Source organism: Onychostruthus taczanowskii, unplaced genomic scaffold, assembly GCF_017590055.1.
Source record: "Onychostruthus taczanowskii isolate IOZ18803 unplaced genomic scaffold, ASM1759005v1 scaffold136, whole genome shotgun sequence".
Taxonomy (NCBI): Eukaryota; Metazoa; Chordata; class Aves; order Passeriformes; family Passeridae; genus Onychostruthus; species Onychostruthus taczanowskii.
In genome coordinates, this window is record NW_024498529.1 from 377,114 (window position 1) to 397,523 (window position 20,410).

The 20,410-nt window shown below is 41.2% G+C and overlaps 2 protein-coding genes across 30 annotated transcripts in view; both read right to left on the reverse strand.

Annotated features, from left to right (window-relative positions):
* The window catches only part of PPFIBP1 (PPFIA binding protein 1), a 656,824-nt gene that overhangs the window by 369,643 nt on the left and 266,771 nt on the right, over positions 1-20,410 (reverse strand). The gene's annotated exons all lie outside the window — the stretch shown is intronic.
* The window catches only part of ABCC9 (ATP binding cassette subfamily C member 9), a 71,225-nt gene continuing 56,101 nt past the window's right edge, over positions 5,287-20,410 (reverse strand). For 9 of the 13 annotated variants that reach the window (XM_041397102.1, XM_041397108.1, XM_041397103.1 and 6 more), the window contains 9 exons: positions 18,098-18,199; positions 15,867-15,987; positions 14,780-14,910; positions 14,120-14,198; positions 11,643-11,751; positions 11,337-11,440; positions 10,466-10,599; positions 10,135-10,197; positions 5,287-7,721 (listed from right to left, as the gene is read on the reverse strand). In XM_041397102.1, coding sequence (XP_041253036.1) covers positions 7,584-7,721; positions 10,135-10,197; positions 10,466-10,599; positions 11,337-11,440; positions 11,643-11,751; positions 14,120-14,198; positions 14,780-14,910; positions 15,867-15,987; positions 18,098-18,199 — 981 coding nt within the window. In that variant the 3' untranslated portion in view covers positions 5,287-7,583. Of the gene's footprint in view, positions 7,722-8,470; positions 8,651-10,134; positions 10,198-10,465; positions 10,600-11,336; positions 11,441-11,642; positions 11,752-14,119; positions 14,199-14,779; positions 14,911-15,866; positions 15,988-18,097; positions 18,200-20,410 lie in introns of all 13 variants that reach the window. The other 4 variants (XM_041397113.1, XM_041397110.1, XM_041397112.1 and 1 more) reach the window with 1 other exon arrangement.

Here is a 20,410-nt window from a genome sequence, read left to right on the forward strand (position 1 = left end):
TTTACTTGCCACTTCAGGGCATAAACCCACATGTGTTGCTGTTTTCAGCCTCATCCCTTCTCACTCAACCCCTCAAGCTGCTTCTGTGCTCCCCACCCCATCTCTGCTGGTAGTGAGTGCAACTGTGTGACACATAGTTAGTGTGTGGATTAGCAGCTAGTTTGGAAAAATGGATCAAGCCCATATTTAAGGGCGAGTGGGAGCAAGAAGCAACATTCTTTGAGCTACTCAAGTGGAACAGAAACTGCTGCCAGCACTGGCACTGTCAGGAGTTCCCTGTGAGCTCTCAGGCTCACATGTTCCCCACTAACCTGCTTGAGGTTTCCTCCCCCTTAACTGGGCACCATGTAGAGGCTGAAATTCTTGTAGCTGAGATAGGAAAGGATCCATCAAATACACACAAATAGTCCTGGCACAGCCCCAGTGTGGCTGAACAAAAGTTACTGATCCTTTCACCCATCATCACACGTTGCAGGAAAAGTTCTCACAAGATCCCATCTTTTCCTCTCTGCCTGTTTGATACTGAAAGAGATGCCTTCCTCCTCACTTCTACTGGAGATGAGTTTTGAGGAAGCCTGCTGGGCCATGATTACAGGGATGTGAGGGTCAGGAGCTCCAGCCATGATTCTGAGTACAGCATCCATTTCTCCAAGTTCCAGTCTATGAATATGCTCTGGAGAGTGACAGCTACTAAAACCCTTGCCCTCTGACCTTTTAAATTCTCGCTTGGTTGCCACATGCACCCTTGAGTCTGAGATTTAAGTAATAGCTGTGAAAATCTAAAACATCTCCTAACCCATTTGGTAAGGAACAGAGTGTCTGAGTGTTGTGAACACAGCCTTTTCAGGAAAAAAAATTATCAGAATTGATGGCAGTTTTAGGTCCAGTTTTCTTACGGCCCTTCATGTGTCTCCTTCTTGCTGTTTCGTTCCCCTCCACCCACAAGCATTACTGATATTATGGTAAGTATCACTTTACAATTATGCCTGTCTAAAAATCGGGATTAAATAACGTGCTTAGACATGAATCTGAAATTTCCATATTATAGCCCTGTCCAGCCCTTTCAGAAAATCCTGCTTTGTAATAAGTTTTGTTTGAAATTCTAATCTTAGCTTAGAGATAGGATGACTTTACAGGCGTCCAGAGATGTCATGCACTTAGAGCAAGGCTTCCACAGAGACACAAAGCTGATAAGCCATATTCAGATAGCGTGGGTGAACTCTTCCCTACATGAGCTGGCAGGACATCTATCAAACATGAAAGAGCAGAAACTGCAAACTAAGGGCATCTGTTACCCTGAACCAGCTCTTTCCCCACCCTGCTTCCCCCCCCCAGTTTTATGCAAGAGCAGTAGGACAAAAATTGTTTTTATCATCCAAATTCATGTAACTAGTGCCCCTTGTCCAGTGTAAGTTGCATAGTGAAGCTTGTTGTTCATTACATGCCTTCTCCTGGAGTTTATCCTAGGGCTCTGGGAAGAGCAACCGCAGTTTGGGACTGTTTCCTTGCCTCCCCATGCCATAATTTAAGGGAAGACTGTAAATCAGTTTCCAAGTGGGTTGAACATGGTTCCAGTGAGTCTCTAGCTGTGTTCCTAGACTGTGGTGTCCCTTAGGTGCTTCCCCTCCCTGGCTCACTGGCTGTTCCAGGGTTAAATTAAGATTATGCCAGTGACAGAAGAGAGATGCCATATCTCACGTTCATATCTTATCACACAATATCTGACAACTCCAAGCCCTCAAATCTCAGATGCTGTGGTGGGACCTGAAGAAATAGATGGCCCCAAATCTGAATGATTCAGCCATGAAAATCTGCAGTACTCAGAGATTCTTAGGCTCCAACCTTCATGCCTCTGATGGAGAAGTCATATTGCTGAAAGAGTAAGGGCCTAATGTGGCTGGTAGAATAAAACCACATATAACCATTAAATATGGAAGAATATGCTGCCTTGGGGCGTCTGTAGCTGTGCTCTTGAAGGGTGGAGGTTCTGGACCATGTCATTTACAGGAAGCTGCATTAGTTCCTTAGTTAACATGGTTAAATATTTTACTGCACATTGAAGTGATATTTATGGATATAGCCTGAAAATCCTGAAATAAATTAAAGGGAGAGTTAAGAAATGTCCTGGTAACAGGTATGAGGAACTCTTCTGGGCAGTCCTAGCTGGGAATATTCATTATTTACTTATACCTTTAATCCAAAGGTTGTATAACCATGTAATGTATTTATGTATAAAGCAGACTAATATACATACATGGGAATGAATTGCAGTGGCCACTGAAATGTGCAGTGTGCTGGATGATGTTTTGTTATATGGGATGAAAATCCCTGTGTTCCATGGAAGTGAAAGGAGGCATCTTGCACGTGATGAATGACAATTACACCTAATAGAAACCAATTAAAAATTATATTTTAAATAACTGCTTGTTTATAGTGTTCAGAATGTGGTATATTATATTAGAGAAATGGGTAGCGCCTGCCAGGAGTGTCTATTCTGTTTCCATGGGTAGTATCTAGCAGTAGACAAATGCTATCAATAGTGAATAATTAATAGTAACTGTAGTAAAAAGATTTTCTAAAAGTCTCTCTTCTCTTGACAGACTACACTTGGATTTTCTTGGCTTCATTCAAGCCAATACTTTAATACTGTGCTGCCAAAGCAAAACAGCAACAAGTTGCTAATTTGTACGAGTCAGCGAACTTCTGCCTCACAACAATTTTTTTCATCATTTGAATGCCTGATAGTCTTTCCCCACAGTTTTGCAGAGAGATCAATTCTAGTGGAATAAAAACAGAGCAGTAAAAAACCAGCGTGGAAATGATTGGGATGTTTGCATGGCAACAAATAATTTGATTTACAGTTTTGTTTTCAGACTTTTCTTAGTAGTCTCTTAGTTTTGCCTCTGAAAGGATTTAGTTTCCAAAGAAACTGAGGAGTTCTTCACATGCAACCATGGAATTCATATCAGAGAATTTACATAACATATTTTGATTTTAAATAAGGCTTTCAGAAGATGCTACTTGAGGATGCAAATATGCTGAGTTAATTGCTGCTTTTAATCACATTTAGAGGGAGAATCATTGCTCCAGAGAGGTTTTTACAAGTGTCACTGTGGTTTCAGTGGATATTTTAGAGTTGATTTTGACTGGCAGTATCACACTGAGGACATGGGGTTATAGTGCTTCCAAGGGGAACATACTCCAATTTCTGACAGTGGATAATGGAAACATGATAATGAAGACATGGCCCCTGTCAACAGCTTTTTTATAAAGGTAGCTGTTGACTCAAGTGTGTTATATCTCCTTTTTTTTTTTTTTTTTTTTTTTTTTGCTAAAATATCTACAAGCATTTGTGTAAAATGCTCATGTGAGATTTCCTTCAGTTTTTCATGCTGCATTAACCAGATTGCCTTTGAATGTACTGACATGTTTACACAATAAAGCACAGCAGTCCATTGCTTTGGGAAGCAAAAAGAACACACTCAATTAAATGAAACAACTTATTGTACAAGGAATTTTTACTACTTGACCACATTTGAAATTGTATTTCTATTTTAAGAAAACACAGTTCAATATTATTGTTTTTTGCAGAGGTTTTATACATAATGAGTTGCAGACTTCTTTGGGCTATGTTCCCGTTGGTACTAACTGATTCCATAGAGGTGTATGAATTTACAGCAGAGATATTCTGCTATAACAAACCTAAAAGGGGCTTGTCCAACTCCTTGAGAAGCGTTGGAGAGCATACTCTTTCAGCTGAATGATACAGTTGAGAAAAACAGGCACACTCTTACAAATAAAGAGCTTTTTCAGGTCTGCAGTGTGACTGGAACTTACAAACATTTGAGATACCTCTTGTACGTGTCACTTGGCCTAACAAAGCAGAGATCTCTCCCTGCAGACTTTGCCTTGCTTATGCCCCTGGCTTAACTGAGCTAATCCAAACTGCTCAGGGAAAGTTCCAGTGTTTCCTAGCACAATTAAGTTTGAACTCAGTAGAGGTTTTATGGGATATTTCTAGTTTAGAAGAAGCAGGGATGAGCTGTCATGAGCTGTAATGAGTGTGACGAAAGGCCACATACAGGAAGGGAGCAGTTTGATCTGTGCCAGCCCTTAGGCCTGGCTCAAGGAGTGGGAAAGATACCCATGGGTAAGCCAAAGGTTAAGAAATACTGTTGTGGCTCCACAAGCAGTTGCACAACCAATTTCTGTACTTAAAGGGGACCTGCAGGGAAGATGGGAAGGGACTCTGTGAGGGAGTGCAGTGGTAGGAGGAGGGGGAATGGCTTCAGATTGGAAGAATGTAGGTTTAGATTGGATATTGGAAAGAAATTCTTCCCTGTGAGGGTGATGAGGCACTGGCACAAGCTGCCCAGAGAAGCTGGGGCTGCCCCATCTGTGGTAGTGTCCAAGGCCAGGCTGGGTGGGGCACAGAGCATCCTGGGATAGTGGAAAGTGTCCCTGTCCATGGCAGGGGGTGGAACAAGAGGAGCTTTATGGTTCCTCCCAACCCAAACCATTTTGTGATTCTATGATCAGCAACAACATTGCTGTTTCTCTCCCAGAAACAGTTAACAGAAAAAGAATGCAGATGGAATGAGAAATATTATTTAGAATCTATCACAGAGATGTTTTTCCTCTGTCCATAGTTAAATTTACACATAGCCAGTGCTCACATTTAAAGCTCCTTTGAAGAAAGAAGAACTTCATAGTTCTGAAGCACAGTATCACAATACTGAAAGCTTGCTTGGTTTAATGCTTAGAAAAACAAACCAACCCCAAAACATGATGTCACTAGAGTAAGTGTTCCCCTGAAGAGCCGGGGTGTTATGAAAGAAGGGCAGGAAAGAGGAAAGGAGAGTGAGTGCAGAGCTGTGTGAAAGAGGAAATGGGGCAAAGGGCATGGGGCTCACCTGGGAAGGAGTGGAAGGGCATAGGCAGAATAAGGAGCATCCGGAGATAAAAGCAGGAGCCTCAAAGGTCTATGACACAAGGAGATGGTGAAGAAAAAAGAGCAAGAAGGCTGTGGAAGAGAAGAAGGGCCTACCAGCAGAAGAGGCAGTGTGACAAGAATCAAAGAAAGAGTCTTCAGGCTGATATTTCCTTTACTGTGCATGTGGCAGCCTTAGGAAACTGCTCACAAATAGGACACACTTCAGACCTTTACATGAAATCATAAGACATTTTTTTCAAAGATTTCATCCCTTCTGCAGCTTTTTCAGTAACAAAACAGCTGTGCAACCATTGGCAACACCCTCCTCCTTTAGAGGAAAACACAAAAAAATGTTCAGCCTAAGCTCTTGGGGAATTTGTAATCGTGGACAGCAGCTATAACAGGAGGAGATCTCCCGTGTCTGCAACAGGTGGTTTATGTTTGTTGCCTTGTAAGATTTGTGTATGTTGAACAAGATTCATGTTTTAGAAATGGGATTGTGCTTTTAAACCTGCTGGGCGGCAGTGGGACACACTGCAGCAGTCACCCAATGCTTCAGCCACAGTGAATCTAACACTGGGGCCAATATTCCTGCACTGCTCCCTCCAAACAAATGGAACATGATGAGGTTCTCTCACCCCATCATGTATTCCTTTTCTCACATATCTATTTTCTTTTCTACGTGTTCAAGCAGCAGAATTCACTTCTAAAGCCGGGGGTGAGCAAAGAAGGTGCTTCTCACACCTGCAATGGCTCTGGGACAAACCTAATAGAAAAGAGGCGATAATCATTGGCCCCTCTTAAGTATTACAAGACACAGACCCAGGCCCATGGCAACCTTTAATGCAGTGGGAACATGGATCTCATTGAACTGGCTGGCACCACTTAAAATAAATCAGGATTGCATTACTATCAAAGACACACAGATCAACAAAACTTTTTGTGCTTCATCTTTATACCTAGTCTGACAACAGGGAATCCAATTATCTTTTCACTGAAGACAATTAAATTAAATCAAGAATAATTTTGGCCTTTTGGCCATGAAATTTGCATAACAATATGTGCTTCTGCTGCAGGCATCTGCTTTTTTAAAATGTATTTTATTTGAATGACAAAGGTCAGCATGAGGAATTAATCCAGAAAAGAACAAAAATGCTTTCACAGTGGCAGACAGGGAAATCACAGAAGTACTTCCCTTCATAAAATGTTCAAGACCGAGCTCTTTTGTTTAGTTGTGTCACACAGTTTTTATTTTCAATAATTCAGAGAAAATAAAAATTTCCAAAAATCAATTTTAAAAGATAAACAACTTTATCATTTTTTTGCACTGTGAGGCTAAATGGAAGCCCAATTTCAAGTTCTACAACTTCTCCAAAATTATTGTTTTGGGTTTTTTTTGGGGGGGGGGGGAATGCTGTGCTTTATGTTATTTTAATGCACTATAAATAGGCTTAAGTGCTCTTAGTGGTCTTCTTAAATGTTGTAGCAGCAGGTGAATAAGAAACACCTTGAAAGCTATACCATTGAAAATATGCCTGTGAAACTTCTTCTGGATGTTTACTGCCCATGGGTAAGTATCAAGCTATGTGTGAAAGTCAGGTGCAGGCAACCTTTGCAAAGCTGCCTGATGTAAATATGTGTCTAACTTCATCTACATTCTTGAGGATATAGCAATAATTTGAAAATCACACCTCCTTGCACTAGATCTGATTTAGATGTAGGCTACAAATATATAAAGGAAAATAAAGGCTGTCCCCAAATAGAACTTGAAGGACTAAAGACACATAAAACAATTAGGGGTTGGCTAATTACATGCCATTTTAAGCAGAATATTTTAGTAGACATGATTAAAGGATTGGCTAATATCAAGTTTATAAATTCAGATAACTTTTAAAGCAAAGTCTTGAGATACTGTACAAAATTCCTCTATAAGCTTATCAAAGCATGCATAATCATAGGACGATTTGAATCTTTAGTGAAATTTAGAAGAATGAATATGGATTTAGGAACTGACTGTAGGAATAAACCATCATTGCACTGAAAATAGTTCTGTCATGACTGAAGTGTGCTTACTAAAGTGAAGGACAGGAAGAATATCCTTATTCCTGATGAAATTCCTTTCCCTCATTCACTGCCCCTCTGCTACAACTTGGAGAGCAAAGTTTATGCCTTTGGAATGCAGCAGATTGCCCCAAGTGTTATGGGCTTGGATGTTTTTCCTAATTTTTCCCTCTGGGGACAGAATCCATCTGGGGAACCTCTTGCTTCCTTGACAAACTGCACTATTTGATTGCTGGTTCCAGCATAACATATGCAGTTTATAAGATCAGTGCATTCTTTTTCTCTCTAAACAAAAATAAAGTCAATAAAAAGTCTAAGGAAAATTCCAAACTTCTCCCTTTGTGTGTGTGTGTGTGTGTGTGTGTGTGTGTGTGTAGTTTAATAGCTTTGAATAAAGTGACATTTTTATTGTTTCAAGGCATACATGTATTGCAATAGACTTTATTATTTTGGAAGATGGAAGTGTGGAGAAAGAAGTTCTAAAAAACAAAACAAAACAAAAAAAGGTAAAAGTGACATTACACTGAGTAGAAAATATTTGCATTTCATCTGTTTAAAAATAAGCTGTTAAAATGCATTGTGTGGCTGTTCACATGTCAGCCCGGACAAAGGAAGCGAAGATGCCACCTTCCTGGGAAAGCAGGTTCTCAGGAGTATCGTATTCCAGAATGTTCCCTCGCTTCATGACGATGACCAGGTCTGCAGTGAGGATGGTGTGAACCCGGTGCTGCCACGAAGGAAAGCAAACAGGTTTTCATTTGGATAATTCTCACTAATGGGCCTCATGCAAGGGGAAAGGCTGTCCTTGTTTACAGCAATATTTGGAATAGATCCTTGTATTTTAACTTGAAGAGATCTTCAATTACTTTACAGCCTCTGCCACCAAGCCTGAAAATACTTAAGCATGAACTTCACTTTTTGCCATTATGGACAACACAGCTGTTGGAATAAATCCTATGGCCCCACTGAAATACACCTTCCCCTGTGGGAAACAGGGATGAGAAGCATCCTGTGTCAGGTGGTTTAGCATCCTGCTCTGCTCCTTGTTCTCTGCACCCCAGCAGACTGCTCTCCATCTGTCTCAGTGCACTCCTGGGCTATTGCCTTCTGTAAATCCCTCTGAGATTCAATTTGAGTGTGCTCCAGGCAACAGTTTCATGCCATAGGCTACAGGTTTGAAACCAGTTTGAGCTTAATTTCAAGGCCATATGAATAGAGCCAGTCAGGTATAGATGGGATGAACTCTTAAAAGTGTTCACTAAAAAGGCTGAAAGTCAGAGATCACTGCATGGGTTGGATTCCCTTGACATGGTAGTTTCAGTGTCAGCTGCATGTCTAAGATTTACATATGATCCACATAAATAGTCATGAAATTAAACAAACCCAGGAACCACACAAGAAACACCTCTCTTCTCAGAAGCTGTGCAGTAGAAAGAAGGCAGAGTGAAAGGAAACTAAAGAGGTAAAAATAACTACCAAAGAGCCAGAAGTCTTGTGAACAGTGTGGATTGAGAGAGTCTACTTGTGAGTCTTCACCAAAGTGGTGAACAGGCCGTCCTCTTTGAGAAGTAAGTTTGAGGCAGTGTCACATTCAATTAGAAAGCCCTCAGAAAGGACTAGGACAATATTGGCATCCAAGATGTGAGACACACGATGCTGGAAAAAAGAACAGAAAAACAGGTGGGTGAAGAAAGGATCAGCTGTGAATGAGGAAAGGAATGAAGCCAGCTCCGTGAGGAAAGCTAAATATTAATGTATGCTGTTACACTTGAGACACTGACTTTGGAAAGGCAAAGCCAAAGAAAAGTGAGGTTCCAGCCAGAAAGACAATAAGCATGGAACTGAAGGACAACAATCTCACCACCAGAATCTTCAGCATTTACACAGCCAAGAACCTTGGAGCACATTGTAAATGAGCTGGGTTAAGTGGCTTGCCTGACACAAACTACTCAATGACAGGCTTAAAACCAGAGTCCAGGAGGCCTGACTGTAATCTCTAACCTCAGGACTGGGGATTCCAGACAAGGCAAATGAAACAGCTGTTGAAACATGTATTTATCTGTTTGTTGACTAATGCTGCTGTCACAGGTGGAAATATTCTTAATGGTATCCACCATATGTCTATGCACACTTATGTATGAACATGCATGGATATATGGAACTTTTAGGCACTAGAAGTGGCAGGAAAATGGGAAAGAACATCATAAACCCCTAGCTGAATATATATTATTTTGGGGAGTAATTCCCATTGATTCTGATGCCTTAAGTTTTAGCTTTCATATATTCCAGATTCTCTACTGCTTTAGTGTGTAACTCTGAACGTCATATAAAGTGTTAGCAAGTTCTCTTCACAGTTGAATTAGACAAAATAATCCTTTTCCAGCCTGAGAAGCAAGGACACTGTTGTAGCTTCAGGCCCAAAAAGTACAAACAACAGTGAATTGAGAAGAGCGATGTGGGAAGATGAGATTACCTGGTTCTGTAATTGGACAATTAACCCCAATATCTAAATGGACCAAAACTTATAAAAGCGTGAAAACTCGGGACCTGGAGTCCATCTTGGGTGGAGCCATGGCCAGGCTCTTGTACTGCTCAAGGTGTATCCTTTGAAGACCTTTTTAATAAATATCTATCTTATTCTTTAACACTGTCTAGCCTCTGGTAGCCTCTTCAGGCATCAATTCCAGTTTTTAAAACCTTTACTGTAAACCCAGCTTTTTACTCCAAAAGAGAGAAAAGATAACTACACATACATAGCCTTCAGAGGCAAAATTCAAACATAGATTTTGTAACTTTTTTTGCAACTTTTAGTAGTGGTTCAAACTATGCACTTATTTTCAATTTTTAGTGAGAATTACTTAAAAATTTGTTGGAGGCAGTGCAGATGCTGAAGTTCCCTGTAAAGTCTTTTCTGAGATCCAAGTGTTTTAGCTTGATAGCAAAACGGCATTTACTGCAAAATTTCAGCATGAAATAGTAGGTGTCTGACTTATTCTGGTATCATGGGAATATTCTGGCCTTGTGGTTTAGTTCTATTTTGTGATGCTTTTAGTTTTATATAGTGGTGTTTGACTGGTGAGGGGCAAGGTTAACTGCCTGAGGAATGAGGAGAAAAGAGCTTTTTCTGGCTTAGTACTTACCGCTATTGTTACAACTGTGCGGTCAGCAAAGGCCGTCATCACAACCTTCTGCAAGATGTTTTCCTGTCAGAGGAAAAGGCTCACTCAAGTTACTTCATCCTGTTACATTCTAATTCACATGTTTTCAAGCATATTCCACACTATATCTTTCCCAGCAGGGAAGTGTCACACCTGCGAAAGTAGGGGTTCTCTAAAGTGTTTAATTTCTTCCTGAGAGAAACAAAAACACTGCCAGCTTTTTCTGCTACAGAAATCTTACACTTCATGGCTGACACTTAGGGAAGATGCCTTTCTCCTGGTAGATCCTTAATTAGCTAATTGCTGTACTCACTGTGGCCATGTCAATAGATGCTGTGGCTTCATCCATGATGAGGATGCTGCTCTTGCGGACAAAGGCTCGGGCCAGACAGAAGAGCTGCCTTTGCCCCACACTGAAGTTTTCCCCTCCTTCTGTGACCATGGCATCTGTAACAAAACCAGTTCCTGTGAACATTGCACCCCTGAAATGCTGCCCCTGAGAGTTCTGCTTGTGCACTATTCCAGGGCCAAGCAAAATCCCCATAAAGGCCAATAACCATAACCTTGACTGACCAGTGGGATGGAGGGATACCAAGAAAAATGAGTACAGCCTCTTGGGAAAGGAGAAGTATATCACTAAACAAACAGTTGGCACAAATTGTTAGAAAATCTGGTAGGCTGCAGGGTAATATCTTAATAATATGAAATATACTTGATATGGAAATAAATATATGAGTTTCCTTCATGAAACAATCTGAAATGGTAAGAAAAATGCTCTGTCAGTGTTTACAGCTCTGCTTGCAGAGCCAGGTTCTGCTAAAGGAGGTAAAATTGTTCTTTTTTCTCCTTACTAATTATCGCACAGTGATCATAGAATCATAGAATATCCTGAGTTGGAAGGAGCCCACAGGATCACCAAAATCCTACTCCTGGACCTGCACAGGACAGCCTCAAGAATCACACCATGCTGCTGAGGTATTGCAGGATTTTTCCACACTGCATGGGAAACCAGACTACTCTTCAGCTTTTTAATACAAATATTCTCTCTCATATGAAGAGAGGATCTTCATTATGTGCCTGTCACTCTGACATGATGATCCAGAGTGTCAGATGGGATGGATCTGTTTATCTGTGTGCATGATTCCATTATTATTCCATGATCCCAGAGATTGGTTCAGACATACCAAGGCCTCCGGGCAATGACTTGACCATGTTCTTCAACTGAGCAATCTCCAGAGCTTCCCAGAGTCTGTCATCAGTGCACTTGCATTCGGGATCCAAATTAAAGCTGCAAAGAAAACCATAACAGGAGTCTTGTTACTGCAATTACTTTCAGGTTTCTTCAAATTAACACCTTGGCATTGTGTGTCGCTCAGCAGGCTGTGCAGATGGATTGGACTGATCTAGGAACATTCCTCGCCTGTCCCGCAGCTCTCATGACAGGCAGGCTGTGCAATGCTGGCTGCCACACCCTGATGGCATACACCTACCGGATGGAGCCACTGAACAGGATTGGGTCCTGGAGAATGATGGAGAGCCGGGACCGGAGCGTGTGCAGAGGCAATTTGCTGATGTCTATCCCATCAATCACTATCCTCCCTGTGTCAAACAACACAAAGAACACGTGAGGAATTGCACAAAGCATGTGATCCACAGGCAGCAGGTGGAAAGGTGGAACAGCCCCTGGGGGCTGGTCTCTAGATGATGGGACGCTGTCTCTGCGAGCTCTCAGCACTGTCATACACACGGGGAAGGTGAATGTATCTAATTACACAAGCCAGGGATGTCCCAGTTTGTTAGTGACACTGCTACCTTGTTCTTTTCCTTTTTCTTCCCTCCACCCTCCCTAAAAGGAAATTACATGTCTTCCTTTCTGTGTGACTAATGATAGCACCAGAAGGATAATTTATTATGGGTCAATTACAGCCAAACAGGGCAAGAACAAGAGCAACTTATGTTGCTGTGCCTTTCTTTGTTCCCCATGAATTCAACAGTTGCTGAAGATATTTCCTTTGAGAAGGAGCATAATTTCTTTTGCATAATACATGTATGTATACTGGGAGTTGGAGGTGACAGGAAAGGGATGGGCCAAGGCAAACTGAATGAGGATATGGTAAAGGCTATTTCCATCAGGCACTTCTGCAGTTTTCTTGTGGATTGCTTCACTAGGCAGCTGCACTCCTCGCTGGGATGTATCTAACATTCATTTCATCAGTTCTCTCTCCCAACAGTGAGAACTTAACCGTGAACTGGCAGGCATATGGATATTCAGAGCTTTGTACATGTGTCCCGTCTGTCATTCCCATTGTCATGATACTGCATTTTGTAGGTTGTTCCCTGTGACCCTGTTTCAGTGGAAGATTTCACTGACCCCCTAGCTGGACTACTCCTGTTATTGTAGTTTTATGCTTTTACTATATGGCTAGAAGAATCAAGTTTTTATATGTAAGGTGCAAAGTCCAATTATTTTCACTCTTCAAGAAAATCCAAATCAGGTTATAGGACTTCTGCTTGAGACATCGGTGGTTGCATAAACTTAAGCAATTCATTTTCTTCACAAACGAGGACATTAGAGTGGGTTAGCAGAAGATGAGGTAGAGTAAGGAGGGAAAAATTAATATGGCATGCTTGGGGAATAGGGAAATGCATATTTGGTAGAAGCCAGGGTGCTCAAGGAAAAGAGCAGATGAGAGGACCTAAGGGAAAAAGTAAATTTGAGAGGAGTTGGGAAACTGGGAAAGGGTTGAGGGCTGGTCAAGCAAGACACAAAAGAAATGAGAAGTTGTTTGAACATCGGGCAAGAGAAGGGAAACACTAAAGAACAAAGCAGAAGTAGGAAAATTAAATGGGACAGATAAAAATTTAGGGAGATAGTGAAGACCTAAGGAACAGCAGGAATGAAATTTTGGCTCTAGTAAAGTTACTCAAAATCTTATTATGTAACTTTCATTAGAGTGAGGACCCCACCCAGAAGTGGACCAGCATGGAGGCCAAATTTGGGTACAGCTGGGACAGGGATGTGCACAAAGGATAAACAGAGCTTGATTAGAAAAGGCTTAGATGTTCCCACTGGGAAAAATCAGGGATACAGGAGAAGCAGACAAAGAAAATATACAGAAAGAAGACTTAAGTAGAAGGAAACTTCAAGCTGGCCGTAAGCATGGTTATTATTTCTTTGCAATATTTATATATCCAGGAATCATGGTCATGAATCAGAAGCCTGTGGCCATAGACAGGTATAGGCACAGAACCACAACAAAAGCAAGTATTAGCTGCATCAGATTCACTTATCCTCCCACATCCTACTGGGCTTTCCCTGGCAAACATTCCATGCACAATGGCTAAATTAGAAACATGGAAATCTTTGAAACAACAAGATGTCTTTCTAGTGGTTTTCTATATTCCCTCAACAACACATATGTATCTGTATTATAAATGCTGAAAAGCAGTCCATGCCAATTAGCTGGGAGAGGTAAATGCTGCAGGAGTGAAAACATGGCAATATATTTCCAATCCTTGAGTCAGATTCTGCTGCAGATGTGCGAAAGCACAAAACATTTAAAAAAAATCAAGGGAATGGACTTGTTGAGTTCTAGTTTCTATTCTGCTAATATTTTGACAGCTATAAGTTAATGCAGTTATTCTTTAGGCAAACACTTAGACACTCCAGAGAGTTACATTTTTTTTTGTCCTGTCTCAAAAATTGCATCTTGCTTTATCGGACCATATGCATCTTCTTTTTTTTTAAAATTACAAATATAATCTGTGCACAACATTTCCTGGAGAACCAAGTACTATTCATAATAGGGCACTTTGTACTTTGAGGGATTAGGCATAATACTTCTAATCAAATATCTTCTGAGCCAGAGAACCAGGTTATAAACTATCAAAAATGCTCCTTGGTTCTTCTGAGGAAATAAGGGGGGGAGCAGTTGAGGAGTGACAACATATTCCAGGGAAAACTGACCATCAAAAATGTCCACCATTCTGAAGAATGCCAAGGACAGGGAGGACTTGCCGCTACCAGTGCGACCACAGATCCCAACCTGCAAAAAATGGAGGATGTCACTTACTCACAGAGTATTTACTCACTTACTCCTTACATACACCTGCAGTTCTTTTGGGAAAGCTGCACTAGATTGTGCTACTGGTGAGTAAAAAGGTCCTTCACAATGGCAGGTGGCACACCAGGGAAAACACAAAACAGCACAGAGAGCACATTCTCCTCTTCTGCCCCTCATCACAAGGACTTATCCCGTGAGCATTTCAGCATTTTGACATGGATGCCAATGACACTGTATGCTGAAATGTGAGATACTCTTGTGTTTTTACACAGTTCAGTCTGATGTCCTTCTAATATATCTGCCATTTAGACTTACTTTTATGCAAGGAAAATGGACTTGGAAAGACATGGGATAGTCAGAAGAAAAATTGCTCCCAGCCAAGAATAAGCTTTTATCAGTGTAAGTTCTTGATCTGTGCCCAGGGACCTCAGAGAAGACTGTTAGTGTATGTATCTGCCAATGCAAGTTGTTAATCTTGTTCTTCTGGCACTTTAGAAAGGAAGGCTCTGTAATGAAGGAACTGCACCACAATTAGGATGATGGGCAATTGCTGGACATGGTACCTTTTGTCCTGGCTTGATATAGGCTTTCACATGCTTCAGAACAGGCTTCAGGTTGTTTTCATAGCGAACACACAAATTTTCAATCTTTATTTCCCCCTCCTGGGGCCAGTCTTTGGGGACTTGAGAGGGATCTGAAATAGTTTCAAAAAAACCAGAGTGCTGCCAAAGGGTCACTCTTTAAAACAGTCACCCTTTCCCCCCTCTCCTGCCTGGGTGCTTTCCTTTAAGTCACTGGAGATACAGAGCTCCAGTTCCCTGCCAAGGGGAGGCTGAGGTGGGAACTGCCTGGCAGGCACTTGGCTTCCAGATCTCCACACGTAGGGAGAGAGGGTAGATACTAAGTGTCTCTTGGCACTGCAAGAGGGAGAAGCCAAAGGATCAGAGAACGCAGTGTCAGGGCAGTGTTAGTGTGGCCTTGGGTCAGTGACCGGCACAGGAAGGACAGCTTGAGGAAGGAAGTTGTTATTGCCACACAGCGTGAGCTGTTGACATTATCACAGCTCTTGTTTCATCCTGATTTGTGAATACACAGCAGGTTTTGTCTCTGGACTAAGGAGCTTGTCTTTCCAGGGAAGCTTCTTGACCTATGAGCCATTTCTTGCACTTCAACCACTTGTGAAATAGCAATCAAGGCCAATTTGAAGTTTATGGAGCACAAATTCCAATGTGTAGCTCAGAGAAGAGCTGCTGAGGTCTGCTTGCCAACGTGGCCCTATCTTTAGTCCCCATCTGCTAGAAAGATCAGAGATTTTGAAACAAGTGACATTTCTAATTTTTATCCTAATTTTTGTTTTCTAAATAACTTAATGGATGTTTTGCTCATCTCATCTATAACTGTGGTCATTTTGATTGTACTAGAGTCCTGCTCTGTCACCCTGGCATTTGATAGGATTTTTTTTCATGTTGACTAGCATGAACAACATATTTTCATAGCTTCTGTTAGCTATCCTTGTCACTCACACCAGGGGCAGTTCCTACACCTCAGCGAGAACAGATTTTGACCAGAGAGGTGTGTACATTTTGCACGACCAAGTCTACCATTCTTTCACATGACCATATAAAGCCCCAAAAAGATTAAGAGCAATACCCAGGCAGCCTTCGTAGTTCTCTGACTCCATGTTCAGGAAGCTGTGTACTTTTTTTACTGCACCCATCTGCACTTCCAGATCAGCCAGATTCCTCACTACCCAGTTCAGGTAGTTGGTTATCTGCATCACAAAATGGAAACAAGGACAGGGTTCAGCCTTCTTTCTGTTCATCTACCCATCTGGAAATAAAGGTTGGATACATTTGCGAAAATCCTAGGCCTGACTCAACACAGTGGGTCTCTTTAACATTACAGCATTTCAAGACAGTGCAACAGCATCAAATCCATAAGAAGCCAGTCATACTCTAACACACTTAGCCCTAAGACAGCAATTTGGTGCTTGGTATTCTCATCCTTGTTTTTTGAAGTGTGGAAAAGTTGTTCCTAAACTCTGACTGATTGAGGGAATCTCTTGTTTTCAACATCTAATAATAAGCACTGAAAGGTGTCTTCTTTAAGCACACAAACACAGAAAAGAATCAAAACTGAAAGTGCTGTTTGGAAATATTTTCTATTTTGTATATTCTAATCTTTCAAAAACTGCAACTAAAGATTAAGAAAGTTCACAATTTACAAATATATTGAAAAGACTTTATGATAATTTCATTTCTACATATTTAGAAAATCCATTTCTCTCATTGGAAAATATGAGAAGTTTTTAGCATAGAAATATATGAAGGAAAAAAGTGTTATCAGCTCAGCAATATTTCCTTCCTGGTTTTTATTCTCATTTGTAATGAAAAGGATTTGATCAATAGTTAAATCAATAGTAAAGGTAGTACTTTTAGTAGATAATAGTTGATTATTAGTTCTCTAACAATACTCAGTGGCTTAGAAACACTCTTTTCTAGGCAGGACTTACTGTTTAAGGCTGAAAATTGTAAATCTGTTTCCTAAGTCTGTATTTGGATGCTTCTGTAAAAAAGAACTAATCTTATTAGGAAGAGTTGACTGCCAAGAACCTTTAAAACTTGGTATATTTTATGTACCTGAATGAAGTTTTAGAAACTTAAAAATAAACACACCCTATTCACAAATGTATTCAGAGAAAGGCTTTGCCATTTTTTCTGGTGAGTGCCAAATATGGACTTTATTAAGAATAAATCACCTAGTCTCACTTCTTTACCACTAACTTAATACTGATGCAGTAAGCAAACAGTAAATAATTTTCAGTGAGATTCAGTAAAAATTGTGGTTAATTTAGAGGACTTGGCTGCTTGCTTTATTCTTAAAATAGAGTTCTTGATGGGTTATTCTCTCCTTTATGTTCAGATACTTGCTTATTTGGTGTCCAGCTTTTAAGTTAGGAAGTTACAGAAATTAAAAAGTTTGCAGACAGGCAAAACACTGCAGAACTGCTGCTTGCAGTGGCAGGCTGCTATCCTCAATCTGGCAGATTTGATAACACAGCCTCGTACCCAAAAACTCTGCCCATTACCTCAGGCTTCATCAGTTATGCAAAGGAGTTGGCAGTGTTTATAAAATGGAGAATAAATTCAGGATATCCACTGTAAACACAACCTCAGTACAAACAGTTTGCTCTCATCTAGGTCCAAATATCAGCCCTTTCTCAGCTGCAAAGAGTAATTATTTAAAAAAAAAAAAAACTATGTCAGGCTAGACAGGCACCAAGTGATCACCTGTCTCTCTCCTGCCCACAAAAACTCTGATGAACTTTTGAAGGCAGCTGAGAGTTGTACCTAAGTCCATCTCCTCTGCATTCCTACTGCTACCTGGCATGATGAACCATGCCCACAAATGTCCCAATCCCCAAATCCATTCATAATTGCATGGACAATCTTGGACATCTCGGTAATTTCCCTCCAAGGGCAAAACCGGTAATTCTGTTTCTTCAGCAATTATTTTATTTTGTCTTTGGTTAAAGATTACCCAGATGATGGCAATCTGTATTTCCTGGCAGGTTTTGCCATGTAGAGGTGGAAACAGCACTGTGTTGTACAAAACAGTGCACAGCAGGTCCTCTTACGCATTTTTAATTTTCCTGCTCCACTTGGGAGCACACAGGGCCTGGGAATGGTTATGTTTTTTTAATTGGCTCATAAAACATGAAGCAAGTCCAAGTTGCCCTGAACTCTCTCAACTTTGGCTTGAGTCCATTATTTGCAGGTTTCTTTTTTTTCAAGATTAAGAAAGCCAGGAGATGACAGTGTACACATAAATTTTATAAACGTGTTGGTCTGGAAGTTCTTACACTTGGCCTTGGCACATACCGTCAGGGCATAGAGGAGACCCAGCCCCACGAACCCCGAGTGTGGCCCTTCGGTGATGGAAGTGACAGCAGCAGTCAGGACAATACAAGCACCCAGATAATCCTGGAAGGAGAGACAGGGGGACAAAAAAGAAAAAATGCAGCAACCAGATCATTTCTTTACCTGTAGAGCAGTTCTGCTTTACCAAGAATTATTTCTATAATGACACCTAGCCCTTAATTTTGGTTGTTTTTTTTTTTTTTCCCTGGAAGAGGTCATGGTTGTGATGCCCAAACTGAAATACTCAAAGCAACTTGCTGAACACTAATGAAATAGGCCAGTAATTGCTGCAAATTCATTTGGGCTAGGGCATCCCATGGTGTCAACATCAAAAGGAGCAGGGATCAAAAAATCCAATAAGAATATTTTTAAAAAATCATGAGAAGGATATAACAGTGACACCCCTAATTCCCACCACTAAAACAAATCAGTTCCACTCCCTCCACTCTCCTTCAGGTCTTCTAAACCATGGGTCTGCCGCCTCAAAAAAGGAAGCATCACTGACTTCACAAAGTCCGGGAAGGCTTTTTGATAGAGGTCATGCCCATGTTTTATTGGCAGAAGCTTTGCAGGAGCTGGAACCCATTTTCTTGATGTTTACCTCAGGTTTGAAGTATATGCCACATGTCATCTCGTGGAGTCAAAGTGCTGTTTAATGAGCTTTAGTTGGTATTCCCACTCTCCCACTGCTGCCTGCATTCATTTACTTTGGATCACATTTTCCATTCATTTTTCTCCTCCTGTCTGATAATACCATGTCAAGAATCTTTCCTTCTGAGATTTGAAATTAGGACTGCCTTGTTCATCTATCTAAAAAATGATCAGCAGAATACAGACTCAAATTTTAGGGGAGAATGGATTCAAACTGACAGAGGGAAGAGTTAGATTGGCTATGAGGAAGAAATTCTTCCCTGTGAGGGTGGTGAGGCCCTGGCACAGGTTGACCAGAGAAGCTGTGGCTGCCTCATTTCTGGAAGGCCAGGCTGGATGGGGATCTGAGAAACCTGGGCTAGTGGAAGGTGTCCCTGTGCATGGCAGGGGTTGGAACTGGATGGGCTTTAAGGTTCCTCCCAACCCAAATCATTCTGGGATTCTGGGATTCTGTGACTCACACCTATGGAGCATAATGGTCTTGAGTCTCCATCATCTGAGTCTCCAGCATCTAACAGCTGCTATTAAATCCCACAAAGTTTTGGTGGTCTTAGTCCACTGTGCCATTAGGCAGAGCTGGATGAACTATTCCTTGGCAAGACCACATTATTTCTAATGCTCTGATGAGGCAAAGTGTATTCTTGGACCAAATTCATTCTGCATTTAAGCAAGTCTAAGACTGTGAGCCATTAACAGGCTTATTCCAGGATTGCCTGTTGCTCTGTTATTTATCTGTCTTAGATCTGGAAGCAATTTCAGCTGATCTTGGATGCTGTAAGAAGCTGACAGCTTCGAGCACAAGGGAAAGCTTTGCCATCATAAAAAATGGAGAATAACTTCATTGCTCCAACAGGAAAATGAGGTGAGTATACACCTTCATCCTTTGATGTGAGGATTAGCCATGCCTGTTGCTATTTATGTCCAGCAGAATCAGGCCACTGCTCTTTCTGTTTCAGACGAATAAGGGAATCACAGTTACTTTGCTTGCCTCTTCTTGCCTCACAGATCAGGAAAGTCCCTCACAGAGAGCCCCCACAAAACCTAGGAGCCTATGTCACCATCAGTGGCTGCATTGTGCCCTGGTGTACTTTTCTTTCTGGAGTCTAGTTCTTCTATCTTTCATGATATCAAACAATAAAACCACAAACAGTATGGCCCTGCAAGAGTTTAGCTTACAGCTGTGGGATTAACCCTGCTGCTGGAGAGATACTTCAAGACCTGGGAGATCAGTGTGCCTAAAACAGCCCTGACAGAAGCATGGCACAGTTCATAAAGCCACTGAAAAGCCACATTCTGCCTTGAAAGCAGTTCCTGCAGTAGCAGGTCTGTGGATGCTGCACAGTAGTAGAGAAAGTCTTGTTTCAAGTTATGTAAATGTTTGTTCTTGCACTCCCTTCAGACGCTAGACAGCACAGCAGCAGAAGATGAGGCAGTCTTGTATTTTCTTACTTCTGGCCAAGAAAGCTGAAAAAACCCTCTGGGTTTAACATAACAATCCTGATCTATTTTAAGGAACTGTGTGTATAATCTCCTCACAAGATTAATACTCATTATTATCTTCTCTGCATCAGGCAAAGTCTCTGTTTGCTTCCAAGGTTTCAAAACCATGCCTGGGACAAAACT